The sequence below is a fragment of the Sorex fumeus genome, unplaced genomic scaffold (genome assembly GCF_029834395.1).
Source record: "Sorex fumeus unplaced genomic scaffold, SorFum_2.1 ptg000017l, whole genome shotgun sequence".
In the NCBI taxonomy this organism is placed as follows: domain Eukaryota; kingdom Metazoa; phylum Chordata; class Mammalia; order Eulipotyphla; family Soricidae; genus Sorex; species Sorex fumeus.
The window spans coordinates 2136707-2157172 of NW_026606074.1; the positions used below are offsets into that span (position 1 = coordinate 2136707).

General features: G+C 65.9%; 2 protein-coding genes across 2 annotated transcripts in view; one reads left to right on the top strand and one right to left on the bottom strand.

The window, feature by feature from the left end:
• The first annotated feature begins 244 nt into the window (after window positions 1-244).
• The window catches only part of CNOT8 (CCR4-NOT transcription complex subunit 8), a 266035-nt gene continuing 245813 nt past the window's right edge, over window positions 245-20466 (top strand). The window contains exons 1-6 of the mRNA XM_056112291.1: window positions 245-386; window positions 681-874; window positions 2226-2387; window positions 2507-2651; window positions 2935-3045; window positions 4528-4679. Coding sequence (XP_055968266.1) covers window positions 270-386; window positions 681-874; window positions 2226-2387; window positions 2507-2651; window positions 2935-3045; window positions 4528-4677 — 879 coding nt within the window. The 5' untranslated portion in view covers window positions 245-269 and the 3' untranslated portion in view covers window positions 4678-4679. The remainder of the gene's footprint in view (window positions 387-680; window positions 875-2225; window positions 2388-2506; window positions 2652-2934; window positions 3046-4527; window positions 4680-20466) is intronic.
• On the bottom strand, window positions 6114-20176 carry GEMIN5 (gem nuclear organelle associated protein 5). The gene is made up of 28 exons (XM_056112302.1): window positions 19988-20176; window positions 19742-19902; window positions 18806-18987; window positions 18340-18491; window positions 18139-18255; window positions 17319-17448; window positions 16723-16888; window positions 16225-16437; window positions 15767-15852; window positions 15247-15329; window positions 14293-14426; window positions 14021-14094; window positions 13371-13552; window positions 12795-12934; window positions 12521-12692; window positions 11417-11614; window positions 10956-11069; window positions 10686-10808; window positions 10393-10488; window positions 10190-10327; window positions 9881-10028; window positions 9177-9296; window positions 8890-9100; window positions 8548-8799; window positions 8298-8460; window positions 7630-8212; window positions 6912-7008; window positions 6114-6607 (listed from the first exon to the last, which is right to left on the bottom strand). The coding sequence occupies exons 1-28, from the start codon at window positions 20151-20153 to the stop codon at window positions 6446-6448; spliced, it is 4563 nt and encodes a 1520-aa protein (XP_055968277.1). The 5' UTR covers window positions 20154-20176; the 3' UTR covers window positions 6114-6445.

The window sequence follows — 20466 nt, forward strand, 5'->3', positions numbered from 1 at the left end:
GGCCTGCAGGGAAGTTCCCAGATGCCACCGAGTTTCCACTCCATCAGCGGGAAGTGGCAGGTGTGTCTGTGCTTGCCTCGCCTTCCTCGTCAGTGGTGGTGTCCACTGGGACGGTCCCGTCCTTGGCAGCGGGCATCTCGAACAGCTCGCACGGGCCAGGGCTGCCTCTGAGGTCCGTTCTGTCGCCTCTCGTGCAGTGTCTGCAGACCTGAGCGCATCGAGCCCGCCCCTGTGCCGGTCCCGCCAGGCGGGCTCCCCGCGGCCTCAGGATGCCTGCGGCACTGGTGGAGAACAGCCAGGTGATCTGCGAGGTCTGGGCCAGCAACCTGGAGGAGGAGATGCGCAGGATCCGCGAGGTCGTGCTCAGCTACAGCTACATCGCCATGGTAAGGCGCGCGGCTCTGCGGTCACGTTCACGTGCCACAGAAGTCAGCAGAGCTTCCGGACTCCTGCGGCTGGACGTGCTGGCCCAGCTGGGGGCACACATGCGCCTGGCCTGTGAGAGGCCCCAGCTTTGCTCCCCAGGCCTCCTCCCCCCACAACAAGCCCCAAAGTTTCAGTATGTTAAGAGATCTTTGTGCTCGAGCGTGGGGCTTGTCACGTACCGCGAGGGAAGTGTTTTGCTTATGGTCAGTTCAGGTGTTGCCTGAGACTCTGATGGAAAATTTTTTCTTTCCCAGGACACAGAATTTCCAGGCGTCGTGGTGCGACCCATTGGCGAATTTCGTAGTTCCATTGATTACCAGTATCAGCTTTTACGGTGCAATGTTGACCTTTTAAAAATTATCCAGCTCGGACTTACATTCACGAATGAGAAGGGAGAATATCCGTCTGGAATCAATACTTGGCAGTTCAACTTCAAGTTCAACCTGACGTAAGTGTCTCTGCCTTCCTGCTCTTACGTCTGTGACTTATGTGCCCACGGGGTTCCACACTGATTCCATGAATCTGAAGGGTCCGTAGTGTCATCTGAGAGGCTGGAACAACCTACAGTCTTCTGAAAGCAATCTTACAAATCAACCTAGTCACAGTGATCAGGTGGTTTGAACCGATGTTTCTGCCAAGACACTTGGCCGAGAAGCCCTTGGAAAGACGTGCACCTTAGGGAAAACAAATCGGAATCTCCCGGGCAGCGGCGCCTGCACGCCAGACTCTGGGAACGAGACGGTGGCACTGCGCCCGAGGAGGCATCCCGATTCCATGTGCCTGGGGCTGTCAGGCTGTCATCCTGCAATGCAGAAAGGCCAGTCACGCTCACCGCGCCACGACTTGAAAGGACCCAGGCCTGTGACCTGGGGATGGCGTGAACGGAGTCAGTCAGCTGTGCTCAGGTCACTCTCGGGGGGGAACCCAGGTCGGCTCTGCAGGGCCGGCGCCCACCCGCTGCACTGCTCTCCAGGTCCCCTCCTGCCAGGGGATTGTCGAGTTGGCATTTGAGCCGCTGGGGTGTGTGCGTGGGCCGCACACACACGCAGGAAGCACGCACGGTTCTGGAGCTGTGTCCCTGGCACAGTTGGGGTCAGACGTGCTGCCTCTCCCAGGGGCAGCAGAGCACTGTGTTGGTGGGCACCAGCGAGTCCGTCTGTGGGCAGAGCTGGCGTGCAGCATCCGGGTTACTTAGCAGCACACACTCAGGGCTTGCGGGCTGAATCCTGGCGCCTGCTCGCCGCCTCTGGATGGACCCCCACAGTGGGGGCTTTACAGTTCGGAGAACACGTAGGTTGGATGGGTTTTCTGGTGCTTATTGCCTGAGCCTTGTGGTGGAAGCCAGGGCCCCTATGTGGAGCCTGGCGCCCTGCTGCTGGCCATTGTGGGCCCGCAGGAGACTGGGGTGCTCCCTGGTTTCACAGGGTGGGAGCACCCTGGTATATTGTGTATGTTTTGGGGATGTCTGTGAAGCGAAACAATGATTTCAGGAGATCTTCCTTTGCATCTAAGTAGACTGATGTTTAATCCTGTTGGTTGTACTGCGGTGGTAATACAGTGGGAAAACCTCTATCTTTTACCAGAGGGTTTGCATATGACTTTCGAATTCCTGGGCCGTACCTGGTGTTGCTCAGGGATCACTCCTGGCAGGGCTCGGGGCACCCCCTGTGGTGTTGGGAATGGAACACGCAGGACCATCGCTCTCCCGCTGTACTCTCAGGCTCTGCTCAGTGAGCATTCCTGGAGCACTTGCCAGAACTCTGAGCGAGCACAGCCCTGACGAGCCCCTTCTTTCCCAGCGAGGACATGTACTCCCAGGACTCCATCGATCTCCTCGCCAACTCAGGGCTGCAGTTCCAGAAGCACGAGGAGGAAGGGATCGACACGCTGCACTTCGCAGAGCTGCTGATGACGTCGGGCGTGGTCCTCTGTGACAATGTCAAGTGGCTGTCCTTCCACAGGTGGGCCGTCAGGGTGCTCCTCTCTCTGCCAGGGCGCCTGGGCAGTGTGTCCCTTCCAGTCCCCCGAGCATAGCTGGGGGGTGTACTTGCCCCGCCTCACCAGCCACCCCCCCTTGCAGCGGCTACGACTTTGGCTACATGGTCAAGTTACTCACCGATTCTCGCTTGCCGGAAGAGGAGCACGAGTTCTTCCACATCCTGAACCTTTTTTTCCCATCGATCTACGACGTGAAGTACCTGATGAAGAGCTGCAAGAACCTCAAGGTAGGGGGCGCTCCTGAGGCGCCGAGCAGCCGGGCAGACGCAGTGGCTCCTCCTCGGCGCTTGCCGTGTGCAGCCAGGTGGCCGTGATGGCTGGGCTGCCCCTGCCCTCCAGGAGGTCCGTTGGGACAGGGTGGGGCTTCCCCCGGCTGTGGGCATCCCCCCCGCACACCGGGGAAACCCCCCAGGGGATCTGCTGTCAGGGTCAGATCGACCTGGGCTCCGGCACTTCTCGGTGTGGGCAGCAGGGTGGGGGCTGCCCGTGACCTGTCTCCCCGGTCCCCAGGGAGGCCTTCAGGAGGTGGCTGACCAGCTGGACCTGCAGCGCATTGGGAGGCAGCACCAGGCCGGCTCGGACTCCCTGCTCACTGGCATGGCCTTCTTCCGGATGAAGGAGGTAAGGCTGGCCGCGCCGGGCCCCTCTGCCGGACGTCGAGGACGCTGTGAAAGCCGCGGCTGTGGCATTGCCGGGAGGAGGCTTGTTGGTGGGACGAGGGGCTCCTGGGTGCCCGTAGCCGGCATGGCACTGTGCAGGGGGCCAGGATAGTGCCAGGTGTGCTGCTTTCATTCGGGCAGTCAGGCAGAGAGGCCTCCGCCTCCGGGACCCCCCACACTGGGAAGGAAAGCACAAAATGGCCTCCGCACACGATCTGCTTGGGAAATCCCAAGGCCACAACAAAACTGAGGATTAACGAACAGATTCGGTCAGGTTGGGGGTCAGAGGGATAGTATGGGGGTATTTGCAGCCCATGTTCAATTCCTGGCATGGCCAGGAGTGATCTCTGCAGGCCAAGCCAGGAGTAAGCTCTGAGCTTCGCTGTAATGAAAAATGCTGCGTTTCTCGATATTGTATCATCGGAAGGAGAAACTGAAACTGTCCCATTTACAGTTGTATCAAAAGGAATGAATCACCTAAAACTCAAATTTAACCGAGTTGGTGAGAGACTTGTGAAAAACTCAAAGACGAGCAGGGGCAGGGCGCTAGGACAGGGCTCCAGCATTTGCCCTGCACTCGCCGACTCTGGTATCAGAAGGCCCTCGGGCACGGCCAGTCACAGCCCCTCAGCAGCAGCAGATGGACCCTGTCGCTGCACCACCCTGTCCCGAAGTCACCCCAGACTCTGCGGACCCCGGGAGACTCCCAGCACTGGTGAGGCAGCCCCCTCGGTCCAGACCCCGCTGCAAACCTGTGCTTGTTTGCGTCGTGGATCTGGAGCCCAGAGAAGAGCCCGTACGTGGGGTGTCACCGAGGAGCCAAGTCAGAAGTGAGCGGCTATGGCGCAGAAAGCAGCGTCCGCAACACCTGAAGTTCCTGATGTTCCGCGCGGAAACCCGCCCGCCCCAGCACAGCTCGCAGGGGTCCGGCAGGGTCCTGTGCCGTGCCAGGGAGCACACACAGAACTCGCGCGTCCGTAGCCCGGCAAGATGCAGGAGGCCTCGTCTTGAGTCCATAGCTGGTCAGGCGCAGGCAGAAGTGGAGACCGCTTGGCCATGTGTCGGAAACACCACTTGCACCCAGGGACGAGGAGCCCTCTGCACTGTCCACGGGCGGACGCGTGCATACAGCCAGCAGAGCAGGTCGGGGCTGCCAGGCTGCGTGACAGCGGAGACGAGCGTGGAGGCAGCGCAAGAACACAGCCGACGGCGGCCGGCGCGTGGCTCGGGAGGGTGGGGCTGGGCTGGAGGTGGCAGCACCGTGGCTGGTCATGGGGGAGGGGTTCTTGCGCCGCACCCGCACGGTGGAATCCACAGCGGGATGGCGTGGGGTCTGTCGGAAGGGCGTGGAGAGGCGGGCGGGAGGGTGGGCCTGAGAGCGCGGGGTTGCGAGACCCTGACACCCAGCGTGCTTCTCACCCGGCTTCTCTGTCCTGTCCTGCAGTTGTTTTTTGAGGACAGCATCGACGACGCCAAGTACTGTGGCCGGCTCTACGGCCTGGGCACGGGAGTGGCCCAGAAGCAGAACGAGGACGTGGACTCCGCTCCCGACAAGATGAGCATCCTGGCGCTCATCAACAACATGCAGCAGTAGGCCCCGGCCGCCCCCACCGCTCGGCTGTGCCCTGTGGGTCGGCCTGCCAGCAACGCAGCGGGAGGGCGGGCGGTCTGCTGGCACGTCTCCGGCTGCTCCTGCCGCCAGCGTCCACGGCTCCCCTGACGCGTCTCAAACACCCAGGACCAGTCAGAAACGAGTAAAATGTCTCTAACTCTTCCCTGTTGTCCTTCTGTTTCTTTTGAAACTTGGCGCCTGCCTGAGGATGAAGACCTGGCCCCTCCGTCCCGGCCACCCCATGTCCTGCTGAGGGCTGGAGCTCCGCGACCCCTGGGTGCTGGCCTCCACTCTATGAAATGAAATCCTTGGTGCTGCAATGAGGACGCCAGATGGAAAACACGTCTGAAAGCAGATTCGGGCTGGCCCTGTCCCCTCTCCCAAGGACCCTCGGGCATTCAGCCCCTCCAGGGTCTTCTCTGCACTCCGCTGGCTCCCGGAGATTGGCCGTCACACAGGCTGTTCGAAGTCACCGTGGATTTGAGCCTGTTTCCCATCACAAGATTTCAGGTGCTCATCCAGGAGCCCAGGGGACTGGGGATCTCTCGGACAGGAGAGATGGGGTTTCGCCCAGGTCTCTTGCAGTCACATACCAAGCCTGGGGTAGCTAGGAAGCCAGGACTCTGGGTTTTAAAAACTCGTCATTTAAAAATGACATGGTATTTTCTAAACGCCTGCAGTATGGACAACTCCCAAAGAAGCAGCCCCCTCCCCAGTGGGTGGAAGTGAGAACTTGATGCAGTAGGTGGCTAGGTCTGCCTTTGGAGTGGACGGAAGATTCGCCTGAAATGTCAAGTATTACAAGCGGGTATTTAAGATGCCTGTAAATACTATTTATGTTTTTAATTTTGTAAAATAAAGATTTGTTTTTAACCACTGGTCTTCTTTAAGAGGTCTGGTCTTTGCTGGCTGTGCCGTCCAGCCGGCAGCGTCTCCCGTCCCTCCTGCCTTTCCTGAGTGCCACTCCTGGTGGGTGCTTGGGACCCTCTGGTGTCAGGTATTGAGCCAGAGCTGACCATTTGCAAAGCAAGTGCCCCCCACCCCAGCTGCTGTCCTGTCTCTGGCCCCAACGGAAGCTTTTCTAGATGTGTAAAGACCCCTGTGTGCCCCCTTTCTGGGGAGGAGGGGAAGGTAAGGATGTTTCGAATCCTAAGATTTGTGAGAACGGAAAAGCTGGAGACTCCAACAGACTTTTGAAAACCGCTGCCGTTTCCTGGGAGCGCTCCCGGGAATGGCAACAGACACCCGTCCTGGCAACATCATGTTGCCATGTGGCATTTCCAGATGTGCAGGGGACCAAAGGTCAAGGGCTAAAGAGCGCAGGTGGCCAGGTGGTCATTTGCGGGGGAAGAGCGGCCACGGTGCTGTTACAGAGAAACAAAGGCTCCTTCCAGTCTCAGTGGCTTTAATCTGCTCAAGGGCGAACGATCAGGCGGGGTTAAGGACAGGAGACTCTTCCTGAGCTATCCGATTCCCGATCCCAACCAGGGGCTGGGAGGCAGGTGAGTGAGTGGTTCTGGAAGTGACCGGTGTCCAGGCTACTGCAGCGTCCGTGAGGCCGGGCAGGCGGTCCCTTCGGTCCCTTCTCTGTCACGGCGGGTGCTGCGGGGAGCCTTGGGCAGGCAGGAGGGAGGAGCACGCGGAGAGGGTGGCACCGTGGGCAGGTCCTGGACCCCGTCTGGTGAGACCGGCTAAGGCTTGAGAGTGACCGTGGCTGGCAGGAGGGCGGGACAGGCCCCGCGGGGGGTGGTCAGCAGGGCTGGCGGTGGCGCCGGTAGGCTCTGCAGCTGCCGTATTTGAGCAGGAGCTCCCGGGCCTGCTGCTGCGTCTCCTGGGCCAGGCAGGCCGGACTCTGGGCGCAGACGTGGAGCAGGACCAGGCAGCACTCAAGCACGTCGGGGAAGGGCCAGACCTGCAGGGCCACACAGTCTGGTACAGAGCAGGCCCAGCCCAGGTCCCACCCACGGACACGCCCTTTGGGAGAGGAGGCCCGAGCGGGGCAGGCGGCCTGCAGCCCTTCCAAGTGACACGGCGCGCGGGAACCCAGCACGCAGGTGGCTCCAGCTTCACCCACCCGGCGGGAAACTGCCCATCAAAAGCCCGCTCAAGAGTCACCCTAACCTCGGCGGACCGGAAGCGACATCCGTGCCTATGGGACGAAGTGGACGATGGCCCTCACACCCGAGTTCAGAGGCACCAAGCGGGCGATGTCCTACCTTAACGCTCTCGGGAAACGCCGCGATTCTCGCGTTGGCCTCCGTGAGCCGCCTGGTTAGCTCGGGCAGGGACGCGGGCTCCTCCTCCTCCTCTTTCCTGCCAACACCAAGCAGCAGCATGAGGTTCCGGTCTCACTCATGACCTGGGACCCGGCCCGGCCCTTTCAGTTTGAAGACAGAAGTCCAGGAGAAGAAAATGCTTTCGAAAACACCTTCATTCCTCAACCCAGTTCTTGGAAGGACCCCAAGTGTGAGACAGGTGAGACCCCGAAACAAGTCCCCCTCAGCCTCGGGGCTGAGGACCGACGTCCTGTGCATTCTATGGGAAGCGTACGGTTCTGCTTGGGGACATGTCGGCAGGGCTCAGGGGACACGTGGTGCCTGACCAGCACTCCCAGTGCCTGTGCTCCCGCCCCAGAAGTGCGTCCTGAACAGCTCAGAGGTCAGGAGCCCCGATTCCCTAGCCCTCCGACGCCCAGCCGTGGCCGCGTGGGAGCGAGCTCAGAAAGGCCCCCAGATATGTCTTTCCTTGTGGGCCACCTGCAGCGATGCTCAGGGACCCTCTGGAGTGGGGGTGTCGGCGCCTTACCCCCTCCCCGCTGCATCAGCAGCATCAGGTTTCGGAGCTGGAACTGGCAGGTCTGGGAGCTGTCCCAGGGGGTCTTTGTCAGGCAAGACCCGGGCGTGGGCCGGGGGAGTCGGGCAGGGCCCCGCTTACCCGGGAGGCGGCTCCGCGTTCTGCTCTGGGCACAGCTGGCTCTTCTGGTGCCGGCGGATCAGTTCGGCCAGGGTCTCCTGCACGTCCGTCACCGTCCGCTGTGCCTCCTGCAGCTGCGCGTGGGCCTCAGACAGGAGCCCCGGGCAGGCACCCAGCAGTCGGACCCTCTCCAGGGCAGCTCTGGACTCCCGTTCCTGCTGGGGTCCCTGGGGCTCCGGCGAGGGTCCCTGGGGCTCCATCTCTGGCAGGAGTCCCTGGGGCTCCGGCGCCGGTGGGGGTTCCTGGGTCTCTGGCTCCGGCTCCAGTGGGGGTCCTCGGGGCTCCAGTTTTTGTTCAGAGTCCTGTGCCAGAGTTCCGGTCTCTGTGCGTGTGTGGGGTCCTGTTGGTACTGGGCTGGGGGTCTCCTGATCCTGGTTCTGCTCTGCAGGGGCTGCCTGACCTGCCACGGCTGGGACCGTGGTGCCGGACAGGGCCCACCAGAACTCGTATAGGTGCCCGTAGGTGATGAAGGCCTCGAGACTCTTCAGTGCGGGCGTAGCAGGGGCCTGGCATGGCCCCAGGAGGGCACGGAGGTGACCACAACCTAGGAGGGAGGAAGCACTTGGCATGGGCATCGCCTGCTGCCCAGGCCCGGCCCTGGGAGTCGTGCCCTCTCCGTGGGCACTCACCGTCGGGAAGCACGGCGGCGCACACTTCCTGTGCGAGGTAGAAGTTGCCAGAGTCGTGGCACCGCACCACGGCGCGCAGCAGGGCCTCCACGGCCGCTTCCCAGGCCGCCGCCAGCTGGGCCAGCAGCGCCAGGGCCAGATCGTGGCACACGTGCAGCAGGAGCTGGGGGGTCAGTCACAGGGTCAGGACAGGCCGCGAGGCAGGAGTCACTGCGGGTGGAGGGGCGCGGCCGTGGGCAGAGGCTGGTACCTGTTTGCAGGGCGTGTTGCTGGTGGCAGGCGGGTACTTGACGCTCTCCAGCTGCTGTGATGCCGCCTGGCACTGCTCGGGGGTGTCCACGCCAAAGGTAGCCCTCCACACGGCCGTCACCCTCTCCGTGAAGGGCCCCTCGGAGCGCGCGGCCCAGGGGTTGTGGGAGCCGGAGCCCCCGCCTTCCGGGGGCTGCACCACGCCCAGGTGCGTGGACAGGAGCTCCAGGAGGCAGAACACCAGCCTCTGGCCCTGAGGATGGGGCGGACAGCTGCTGTGAGGCCACCCTCGCCCCCCTCCTGGCCCAGCAGACTGGGTGGGCCCCGGTCCCAGCAGACTGACCTTGAGGCTCTCGTGCAGCGCGAGGGCAGCCTGGGCCTCCACCCAGTTCCTGGCCAGCAGCAGCTCCTGGGCACACCGGAGGGCCAGTGAGGCCACCAGCTGCCTCTCGCCCGTGATGGACGCCAGCTCGGCCGCTGTGCGCAGGGACGCCGCGTCTCCCTTCTTGGCGAGGACCTTGGCAGCATCGTATGGTGACCCAGCCCCCAGGTAGCTGCGGACAGCAGCGGCTCAGAGGAGCCCGCCCTGCCCTGGCCCGCCACTCCCCCGGGCCCAGGCCCCCTGCTCACCACTTGGCGGCCACAGCGTAATGGCCGTCTCGCTCCAGGACGGCGCCCCAGCTCAGGTACAGGTCCTTCAAGACCGGGTCCTCGGGCCGCAGACGCGCCTTGGCCACTGTGATGGCCTCCCTGAGGACAGCACAGGCCCTCTGAACCCCGGGCTGAGGGCCTGCAGCCTGCCGGCCACAGCACCTGGGACCCCCGCTCCCCGACCACAGCCAGGCCGAGGCCCCCGCTGTGGGCCCCGGGGCAGGGCTACACCTGATGCACTCCCGCATAGACAAGGGGAGTGCACTCACACAACAGTGCAGGCGTGGCCAGCCGGGGTCGCTGAGTACAGCCACTGGGGGTGGGGCCCGAGCCCCCCATGAGGCAGGAAGGAGAAACGGGCAAGCAAAGCAGCACATCTGATCCCGCCAGCGTCCGCGGGAAAGGCTGGTGTTCCGAGCACAGACCGGCTGGTCCGGCTGACGGGAAAGGGAGTGACCCGGGCTTCCCGTGTCCCCAGCCGCTCATGGGCCTGCAGGGAGTCCAGGGCCGGGCACGGCAGGCAGGCGCTGGCCTGCACCCGGCCGCCAGGGTTTGGTCCCCAGAGCCCTGCGGGAGGGACCCTGGGCACAGAGCGGCAAGTGTCCTAGCACCACTGGCCACGAACAACCCCCAAACAAAACCGAGAAAAACCAGACAGGGCGGCGCTCAGCACTGGGACAGACCTGAAGAGCTGGCTGGACTTGAGCAGCTCCACGGCCTCGTACACCTTGTGGATGGACAGCAGCAGCGACGCGGCCTTGACCGGCTGGTCCTGGAAGCACAGCTGCTGGGCGTAGGCCTCCACGGCACACAGCCACACGTGGTAGCCGGCTGCGGAGGAAGAGGGTCAGGGAGAGGCCTGGGGCCGTGACATCGGCCGCCCCCACCCCAAGACCGGCGGGGGCCGGGCCCTGGTGCTGCGGGCGCCACCGTGGGGTGAGCGGAGCTCCCCGTCGCCCGTCCGCGGGAGGGGAGCGTGGCGCAGCACGTACCGACAGGCGCCATGGCCACCAGCTGGTCCGTCAGCTCCCCGCGCTCAGCCGCGCCCTGCAGCGCCCCCCTCAGGTCGCCCTTCCAGAGCATGAGCTGGTGGAAGAGCTCGGGGTGGCCGTTCTCCAGGTGTCCCTTCCCTGTGGGGGAGACGTCTCAGGGCTGCCCCGTCCCCGCGCCTGCCACCCCAGCGGCCCCAGCTGACCTTCGGCCTCCACCATTCTGTAGAGCGCGGGCCTGTCTGTGAAGAGCCCCAGGTGGAACCTCTCCTCCAGAGCCGCACGCGTGTCCTCACACAGCTCTGTGGGCAGAGGGCAGGGGGCCACTCCAGGGAAGGCCGGGGGAGGGGCAAGGGTCCAAAGACCCGAGCACGTGCACCCAAATGCAGAGACAGACCCCCGAGCGATCAAGCTACCCCCACAGCGGCCAGCAAGAGGCCACGCGCAGGAGCCCCGTGCCGAAGGGTCCCGGGGGTGTGTGGGTGGGGACTGGCCGCACCTGGCGAGTGCCTGGCGGTGGCCAGCAGCAGACAGTCCTGGTGGAGCTCCTCCTTGGACCTGTGGTCCAGGCTGGTGCTCAGAGGCAGCATGGAGCGAGCCTTCCGCTTCTTCATGGAGGCTTCTGGAAGGGGCAGAATGGGGCGACGTGAGGGGGACCCCCGCCCGGGCAGGCCGGGGACTGTAGCCTGCAGCAGGGTCCCGCCAACACCCGTGACCACCCCCCATTCACCGATCCAGCCCCCATGGCAGGGTCCTTGCTCACCCCCACCTGGCTTCTCCCTGGGGGGCTCCTTCCTCTGCGAGGCCACTTTGTTGATCAGCGTCACTCTGACCTTGTCGGGGCCCACAGGGACAGGCGGGGAGGCGACTGGCTCTCTGGAAGCTGTGGTGTGGGGGCAGACAAGTCTGAGAACAGGGTCCAAGCTGCGGGTCGGACGCTGGTCAGGTGTCCGGAAATGGGGCACTGCCCGAGGGGCTGTCCACGCTGTCCTGCCCAGGAAGTGTCAGGGGCCAGAGCCGACCAAGGCTGCTCTGCGACACGGCTGGCTGGCGCTCACTGCACACCCCAAGCCCCGCATAGGGGCACCGGAGAACCCCAGCACCTCCAGGGCTGGGTCCCGAGGGCAGACCCCCACAGAACGGCCTTGCGCCAGCTCAGCAGGCACTCAGGGTCTGCCCCGGTGCGCATTTCTGAGGCCCACGTTAGGATGTGTGTTGAGAGCCATGTACCCATGCCAGTCGGCATGCAGGACGCGTCCGGCTCCGGCGTCTCGGCCTCGGCCACGCCGTTCTCCAGGGGGGCTGGCACCGCGCCCTCCTCCTCGCTCGCCGGCGCCTTCGGGGCCAGGGCCGTGGGCTGCTTCTTCTTCCTGGACTTGGGCGCGGGCTGGGTGAGCCGCTTCTTCTCCAACTCCAGGCTCTTTTTGCCTGCAGGCGTGGCAAGGGAGGAGGCCTTAGGCTAGCTGGCACTGGAGGGGGCGACCGGTGCTCCCATGGCCTCCTCCTGCCCCCGAGACACGCCCACCCATGCCCTCGCCTGTCCTCACGGCCCCTCACCCCCGCATGCTCTGAACCCCAGCCCTCCTGCTGGTGTCCGTCACATCTAACGGGACGACGGGGGTGCTGCCAGGCCGGGGCGGGACACACAGGCCCACCTGTCCTTGTCCCAGCACTGCTAGATCCTGGCGACCTATGCATGCTCAATGGACGGGGCCCACCCAGTGCTATCCCTGGCACTGGGGTCTCACACATGCAAGGCCGCCCCCCACCCTCTCCTCTGCGTGTCTGGCCAAGACTGTCAGCTTCAAGTGTCGCTGCTTCTTTGATCACTCGTTCTTTCCAGTTTCTTCACATATTCGAGTTTTCTCCTTCTGGATTGCCTCATTTCCCTCGGCACTGCAGTGCCAAACCCCTGGACTCTGGTTCTGCGTTTGCCCCCGGAACTGCACAGTGCGTGACCGTCACCTTGTCTGTCAGTTTGGCTTCACTTTAGAGCTTCTCGGGGGCAGTGAGACTTGCGGCGAGCATGCCATGTAGGGTGCTGACACAGCAGCTCAGTTTCCTCGTTGGTTCCGGTTCCTGCATGGAACCAGGCTCTTTACCCGGCTCTCCTCCCCAGGGACAGGGCGGCTCTGAGCAGCCTTCCCGCCTGAGGAAAGCTAGTCTCGAGCCGCATTGCAGGCCCCCGGCCGGCTGTCAGGGGTTTCCCTGATTCAGTGGAGGTGGTGATGGGCCAGGCTCGGTGCCGTCTCCCTGGCCAAGTCTGCCCGTGCTCATTCCCCGAGAAACGACGCTGCAAGGTTCAGGGGCCCGGACCGCTTCCCGTGGACTGACCTTGTGGGGGACGGCTGTGCTCCTGCATGGACGGGAGCCAGCGCTGCACGCAGAAGTCGTCGGCCCCCGAGTAGATGCAGTCGGGGTCCAGCGGGGACCACGCCACGCTCAGCAGCCGGCCGCGGTGGCCCCGGAAGTTGCAGAGAGGCTCCTCCCGCAGCGCGTCCCACACCTGAGGCCCAGGGAAGGTTCAGAGGCCACGCGGAGCCCCCGGTCTTGGCCCCGGGACAGGGAAGCCCCCTCGGCTCAGGCCTGGGGTGGGGCGGACGCCCACCTGAGCCGTGCCGTCGTAAGACACCGAAACCAGCCTCCCATCATGGTGCGGGCTCCACGCCACGCGGGTGATCTTGCCCGTGTGCCCTGAGAGCGTCCGGTAGGGCTCCGTGAGGGTCACCGGAGACTCGGCGTCGCACTCTGCGGAAGGTTGGGGTCACCACCGAGAAGCCCCAAAGCCCCCGGCCAGCCCAGGGCCAGCAGTGCGGGCAGTGTGGGCACCTGGGTTGACGTCGGGGGCATGAGCTCCCCCACCTGGTCCAACTCCCGAGCCTAGTTCCAGACAGAAGATGCTACACGTTCAGTGGGGGCTTCTGTGATGTGGCGGCCGCTCGGTTAAGCAGCAGCACGCCAGGACGCGTGGGTTTACACATGCGCAGCACCGGGCGCACCTTCCCGGGGGCGCCCGAGAAACTGGGTCTACCGTCAGGGGAGACTGGTAGCAGGGGGACGCGGGGACTCCTCTGTGCCCAACTCCAGTGCAAGGAGGACCGCACAGTCCCTTTCTCCCGCTTGGGACCGTGCCCGGCACCCTGGCCCGGAGTGCCTGTGCTGGGCAGCAGGAAGTCCTGGTCACCTGGGACGCCCTGCAGGTTGTGGACGTAGATGACCGCGTTGTTGGAGCCCGAGGCCAGCAGGGTGCCCAGCTCGGGCCGGCTGCCATGCGCGTGGTGCCAGCTGAGCGTGTTGATGAGCTTGTGGTGCTGCTGGATGCTGCACAGCAGCTGCAGGCGGGGGAGCCCGAAGACCTCGATGGACCTGGGCGCGCACAGGGACGTGGTGAGAGCCCTGCTCCCACGCCGAGGACGCGCAGGCTGGGTGGGCGTGTCCGGGAGGGCAGGAGGGGCCGCCGCCGCTCTGGGGCTGGCTTCTGATGCAGACACGGGGAAGGTGCTTGCCCGGCACGCGGCCAACCTGGGTTCGAGTCCCACCGTCCCGTGTGGTCCCCCAAGCACCGACAGGAGCGACCCGAGTGCAGAGCCAGGGCAAGCCTGAGCATCGCAGGTGCAGCCGAGACGAGCTCGGTGGGTTTTGAAACAGCAGGGAACCGCAGGGTCGGGGGACGAGCAGCGCACGGGGCAGGAGGCGGCCCGCCCGGAGGTGCTCTGGCACCGGGAAGTCGCCCGCCTCTGCCCCCCGGGATCGTCTTAGGGACCTGGTGCCTCTTGGTACGGAACATGGCCAGGTCCCCAGTGGGCACCCGAGGCTCATCTCAGGGGCACGTACCCGTCCTCGTTGCCGAGAGCCACCATCCTGCCATCGGCCTTCCAGCTAATCTCCGTGCGCGCAGGCAGCTTGTGCTAAGGGTGAACAGAGCGGGGGGCTGCGAGGCAGGACAGCAGGAGCACAGGGCCCAGAGTCCAGAGACGCCGCCCCAGCCCCCCCCCCCCCCCGGCCGGCCCAAGGAAGAGGCCAGCGCTGACCCACGCGCGCCCCCAGGAGGGTTGTCGAGAGCCGCCCCTGCCCAGCAGCCACCGTGCTCCTCGGGGCCGGCTCACCTTGATGCAGTTGGTGTCCCGAATGAGCCTGTTGATGTCGTGGGCCTCGCCGCTCAGCTTCCAGGGGTTGTGCTGGAGGACCACGCCCTCCCCGCCGCAGCTGTAGAGCGTGAGGGAAGGCCGGTCGCCCTCGCCTGCGGGAGCAACGACCGAGGCTCAGCTCACACGCTGCCCACGGCCTCTGCAAGCAGCCCACGCGGCCGCCCAGGCGCAGACCCCGGCCCGGAGCGCCCGTCTCTGCGTGGGACAGGGCCGCGCTCCTCTCAGCGTTAGAGCAGCGGGGCGGGGACAGCCCACAGCCAGGAAGGCCTGTGGACGGCCAAGACCAGGGGTGGGCGGCTGAGCTGCCGTGGGACAGCAGCCTGCGAGCGTGGCCAGACCCAGATAAGATGCAGCGAGGGAAGCGGGAACGTCCACGGGGTGCAGAGCGTCCCAGTCCCAACGTCTCGACAGACCAGCTCTGCCGACAGCCCCCCGTGCTCTCTGGGCCCTCCTGTGGCACGGGGAAGGCTCGGTCGGGGGAGCGCAGAAGCCCGGGGGGCCCTGTTTGCAGGGGGCTCGCAACCTCACCGCCACGGCATCTCCTCAGTCCCCGCGACCCTGAGGTCACAGGTGCCCATGGACTGCTTTACTGTGGGGATCCCACAAACCACAGCTCTGTGCTGTCCCAGGCCCGTCCTTGAGACGGTTCCCGCTTCCTAGCAGGCGGGGTCTCAGCACAGGGAAGAGGCCGAGGGGCTGGAGGTGAGAGGGCGAGGACTTGACTCAGAGGTGCTGTCCCGACTCTCGACCCAGTCCAGCTAGAACCAGAGGGCGGGAGCCCGAGCTCCGAAAGGAACCAAGTGTCGCCTAGGGACCGACTGCGGGCGACTGCCTCGGGGACCCCTTAGGTGGCGTTCAGGGACCTCTCGGTCTCCGTGGCCAGCCCTGAGCAACAACATCCCAGACACTCACCCTGGGACACCGGGGGCAACGGCGGCCCCCAGGCTAATGTGTAGACCGTCTTCTTGTGGTAAGTGCTGGAGATCTGGGGTGGCCTGGAGGAGCAAGGCAAAGGCTGAGAGCAGAGCAAGAAGCGTGTCCGCCCCTCGTGTGCTGCAGACGCGCGTCACGGCCCACGGGGAGACACTCGCCAGCACAGACTTGGCTCCTGGGGGAGGAGGGCAGACCTGGGAAGTCCGCCCAAGGCCCGTCCAGGGCGTCTACTCGGGACCCCCCCCGCCCGGGGAGACTGGGTGTGCCCCACTGTCAGTGGGCCCGGGGGTCTGGGCTACACCCACAGGCAGTGGCGCGGCCGTGGGCACAGCTGCTACATTGTAGGGGCCCCAATGTCTCTGCCCAATAACTCCCCTAAAGGACAGTCGACGGAAAACAAATACTCTCCAGTACCCACCACCCCTCTTGCCCTCGAGGCAAGATTTTCCCTCCAAAGGGCTTCGGGGCAAGTGTGGGGGACCCGCCGCGCGGCCCTCACCGGCTGGAGTAGGTGTCGTACAGCCCCACCTTGCCGTCGTCTGTGCCGAAGGCCAGGCAGCCCTCCTTGCTTGGGTGCCAGGACAGCTGGAGCACAAGAGGGGCGGTCACAGGGGGCTAGGCGGGCACGTCCCCCGCCCTGGTGCCCGACTTTTTAAGGTAACAGACTCTCCTTTCTAAGGCAGAAGCACAGGTGGGTTGGCCAGAACCTCACGCCCCAAGGGCCCTCCCAGCACATCTTCTTTCGCGATGAGCTTAGGCAGACAGACGGAAGGAAAGGAATCCAGTGCCCCGGTCGGGGGCCGCCCCGGCAGGGCTCCCGGTCAGTGGCAGCCTCCACAGGGGGTGGGTGAGACGCGCCCCCCAACAGCCTGTTTGAGTCTGTGTGTCGGGGGAACGCCCTTGCTTCCGGGAGGTCCCCGGGAGAGATGGGACCAGGGAGCCCACCAGGGTCCTTACCGCCGTCACCTTCGACTTGACCCCTTGCCAGAAACTTTTCACGTCGTAGTTGTTCTTGATGGAGAGCGTGTTCCACACGCGGATCATGCCGTCCCCGACGCCGATGGCCAAGCAGCCTGTGTCCACAGGAGAGAAAGCCAGACTGTAGGCAAACCCGCCGAGGCACGGCAGCGTCCAGCAGCACTCCAGCGTGGCCATGTCCCAGCACTTGACCTGGAAAGACGAAGGGTCAGGTCTGACCGGAGGCCGAGGGCGGGACGCACGTCCACTTCACCCGGAACAGTTAGTTCCCTCCCTCACGGCCGCCTTTCCTGCTCCCCCCGCTGGGGGGTGGGGGGAGGGCCGGGCAGGTGGCGCTCCCCTGCCTGGCGCGGGGACGCCCTCCGGGGGACACGCAGCACCCCGAGGGCTCCCAGGACAGCCGCATCCGCACAGGCCGAGAATCTGGGGTTCCCCAGGCAGACCACACCGGGCCCCGCCCGAGCCCAGTCGCCTTACGTCTCTGTCCATGGACGTGGAGAGCAGCAGCCGCCGACCGTCGTCCGTGTGCAGAGGACACAGGTTGAAGACGATGCGGGAGTGGTGCTGGGCCTCAGCCGCGGCGCTGAACAGCGTGAACTTCCTCCGCCAGGGCTGTGCGAGGTCCCACAGCAGCAGCTCACCCCTGGCACAGAGGGCAGTCGGCAGGCACATCTCTCTCAGGCATGCGGAGGTGGGGGGACCCTGCCACCTTCTTCAGGCCTTACCCCCGCCCCCGCACGACTGGCCGGCCCCTTCCCCTTCGGAGGCGGGGAGCGAGCCCGGCCACACGTCTCCTGGGGTCCATCCGAGGCCTCGACGTGCACTCAGCTCGGCCCCAGGACCCCAAGCCCCACAGGCTCTCCCACAGAAAGGTCCGTCCCCAGCCTCCTGCTCCTCCCACTGCCCAGCTACCCCAGCAAGACAGGACCCATGTGGGGGAGGGGAGCACGGAAGGCGGAGGGGGAGAACAGACGGGAGGGGAGCACGGAGAGGGGAGCACGCAGGGGGAGGAGGCTCTCCGAGGACAGGCGAGAGGGAGCACACGAGGCCGAGCATGCGGACAGGGGACTCACCCGAAGCAGCTGGACACCAGCTGTGTCGGCTGGTCCTTGGGCCAGTGGAGTGTCAGCCAGAGGCGCTCCTTCACCGTGGGGTCAACGCCCCCCCTTCTCTTCAGGAAGGGCAGTTTCAGGACCGTCACCGCTGTGGGGCCAGGCAGGGTGCTGAGGAGCGGCAGGCTCTCCCGCACGACCCCCGCCCCCGCCCCGACAGTTCCCCGCAGTCTCGTCCCAGCCAGCGCTGCCGGACACGTGCCCCGAGAAAGCGAGTCTGCAGGGAGCTCAGACCCACACTGGTGACATGGCAGAAAAGAGGATTTCTCAGGCATGGAGCGTGCCCGAGGCCGCACCCACCTGCAGTGCCCACCGGGCCCCCACTCCCTGGGGCTCAGACCCGTGGTGCAGCACCGAAAACGAGAGCCTGGGGTCCAGCCGGACGGCACCAGCCACAGGCTGCCACTCTGGAGTGAGCAGAGCCGCAAGACCACCAGCCTGGCAGGAGGGCCCCGTACCTCCTAACGGAACCTTAGGAAACTGAGTTTTACTGCTGCAGCTCCAAGGGCCGCGCACTCGTCTGGCACGTGCAAGGCCCTGAGCCGGAGCCCCAGAGGGTCAGGGCACAGGTCTAGCACTGACCCCCACGCACGGCCCTTCCTGGGCAGGCTGCCTCCCCTGTGTGGACAGGTGTCCGCCAGAGCCATGCCCGGGACAGCCGCGAGCGGTGATGGGTGCTGCACCCAGAGCTCGGGCTCCCGGTTGCCAGCACCCAACTTGCTCCCAGGCCGCACGATGCTGCCTCAGCCAAGCTCCCCGAGGACGCGGGCACCAGGCTCACCACGACCCCGGGAGCAGCTCCAGATGCGGATGGTCTGGTCTCTGCTCCCCGTCGCCACGAAGCAGCCTTTGGCCGCCGGCGTCTGGACCGCCTCGGTCCCGTTGGGAAGTCCAGGTTCTAGGAGAGGCGAGACCCGGTTCTGAGTCTGCCCGTGTCCCCGCCCCCCATCAGGGCGCCCCCGCGTGCCCCCTCCTGCCCCACCTGCATCCTCCTCCTGGCTGAGGGGCAGGCAGGCCTCCCCAGGAAGCGGGCACCAGGCCACCGAGTGGATCTCATCGTCGTGGCCACGGAAGCGGTGGAGAACCTCCCCCTTCTTGCTGATGTCGATCACCACCACCACGCCGTCCTTGTAGCTGGAAGGGGAATGGGCGTTACCGAGACGCCGACAGTCTGGCGGAGGCCGCTGGCGGTATCAGCCGGCGCAGACCAAGAGGGGGAGGGGAGGGCTGTGGCGTGTGCGGACCCAGGTCCCAGTCCTGTGTCTTCCCAAGAGTCCCCCCGGAGGAGTGACTGGGGGAGTGGACAGAGGGAAAGGGCCACGCACGCAGCTCTGCGGACCCCCACCGTGGAGAAGCAGGGCAGTGGCGCCAGGAAAAGAGGGGGGCGACCGCCAGGCGCTATATGGAAGGCGGGCGAGGGCGCAGCAGTGGCAGCCCACGGCACTCACCCCAGGCCCACGAGGTGGTCGTGGTGCGGCGAGCAGGTCAGGCAGAAGATGGCCCTGGGCTCGATGAAGAGGTGCTGGCTGTCGTTGCGGTGCAGCCAGTAGCAGCAGACGACGCCCTTCTCGTCCCCCGACACCACCAGGTCCCGCACCCGCGGAGACCAGTGCAGCGCCGAGATGGTGTGCTGCAAGGCAGACGACAAAGCTGCCACACGCCAGCCGACGGGCGCTGCGCTTTTGGCCCTTCCGACGCTTAGGGGCATCGGGGCTCGTCAGCGCTGGCAGCACCGCTCGAGTGTGCAGGGGTGGAGCTGTGTGTAGTGCCCCCCAGAACGACAGGTGAATTCAGGGCCTCGGAGGACCGTTAGAGGAACTGGTCTCTTCCAGCCTTATTTTGGGGGCCACACCTTACTCGGTGCATCAGGCAGTGCTGGGCACTGAGCCTGGGGCTCCTCGTGCAAAATTTGCACCCCAGCCCTTCGACGCCTCTCCCCAGAAGCTCGATGCAAGCTCTCACTAAGGGCAAGCGGTTCTTCTGCCTGGAGCTTCCCTGAGCCCGTTACTACAAGCAACAGCTGAGAAACAGTTGCACTGAGGAGTCTTTCCCGAGCAACTAAGCGGTAAAGCTTTCGGATCGCTCAGGCGCTGCAGCCCGGCAAAGCGGGCTCACCGAGGCCCAGCGGGTCCCCCCCTGCGGGCGCCGCAGCCCCTGACCGCTAAGTGCGGGTCTCTGGGCCCAGGGAAGCGGGGAAGGCACCTGCCGCGGTCCCCGGGACGCCCTCCCGGCACTGCCTCTGCACCCGGCGCCCTGAGCGCCACCAGGAGCAAGGCCTGGGCGAGCCCACCTCGCCCCGGCCTGCAGCGAGCGAAGACGCCCCCGAGTCGCTCGCGCCCGCCGCCCGCCCGTCGGGGCGCCCGGGCACGGGGGCCGCGGGGTACCTGGTGGAGGGCGTGCTCAGCCACCACGGCCCTGGCGTCCACGTCCCAGACTTTCACGGTGCCGTCGTCGGAGCTGCTGGCGCAGAGCTGGTGCGGGTCCGCGTGGCGCGAGAAGGTGAAGCCCGAGACCCTCTCGGTGTGTCCCACCAGCTCCCCGACGACTTGGGGCAAAGCAGACCGCGGGTTACGGGGCCGCGGGCGCAGCGGCCCGGCCGGGTCCCGCCGCCTCGGCCTCCCCGGGCTCACCTCTGAACTGCGGGGTCCCGGGGCTGGCCCCCGCGCCCGGGCCCACGCGCACCAGGAAGACCGAGGCGCGCGCCGCGAAGCCGAAGAGCCCGCCGGGCGCCGCGTCGCTGCAGCGGGCGCCGTACCAGTTGGGCGAGGGCGGCAGCGTGCGCGGCTCCTGCCCCATGGTCGCGGCGGCGGCGGCGGCCCGGCTCTGCGCACGCGCGCGCGGCGGCGGCCCGGCTCTGCGCACGCGCGGGCGGCGGCGGCCCCGCTCTGCGCACGCGCGCGCGGGCGGGGGCGGGGCGAGGCGCTACGGCGCGCGCGCGGGCCCAAGCTTCCCCGGCCGTCCCGGGCGGCCCGCCCGGCCGTCTCGGAATGGCCTGGCCGGGGCGCGCGGGCTCAGGGGCTCGGACGGAGAGCCAGGGACAGGCCCGCGCGGGCCGCCGAGGTCGCAAGGGCGGGGCGGGCTCCTGCAGCTGCGGCGAGAGGGAGGCGCC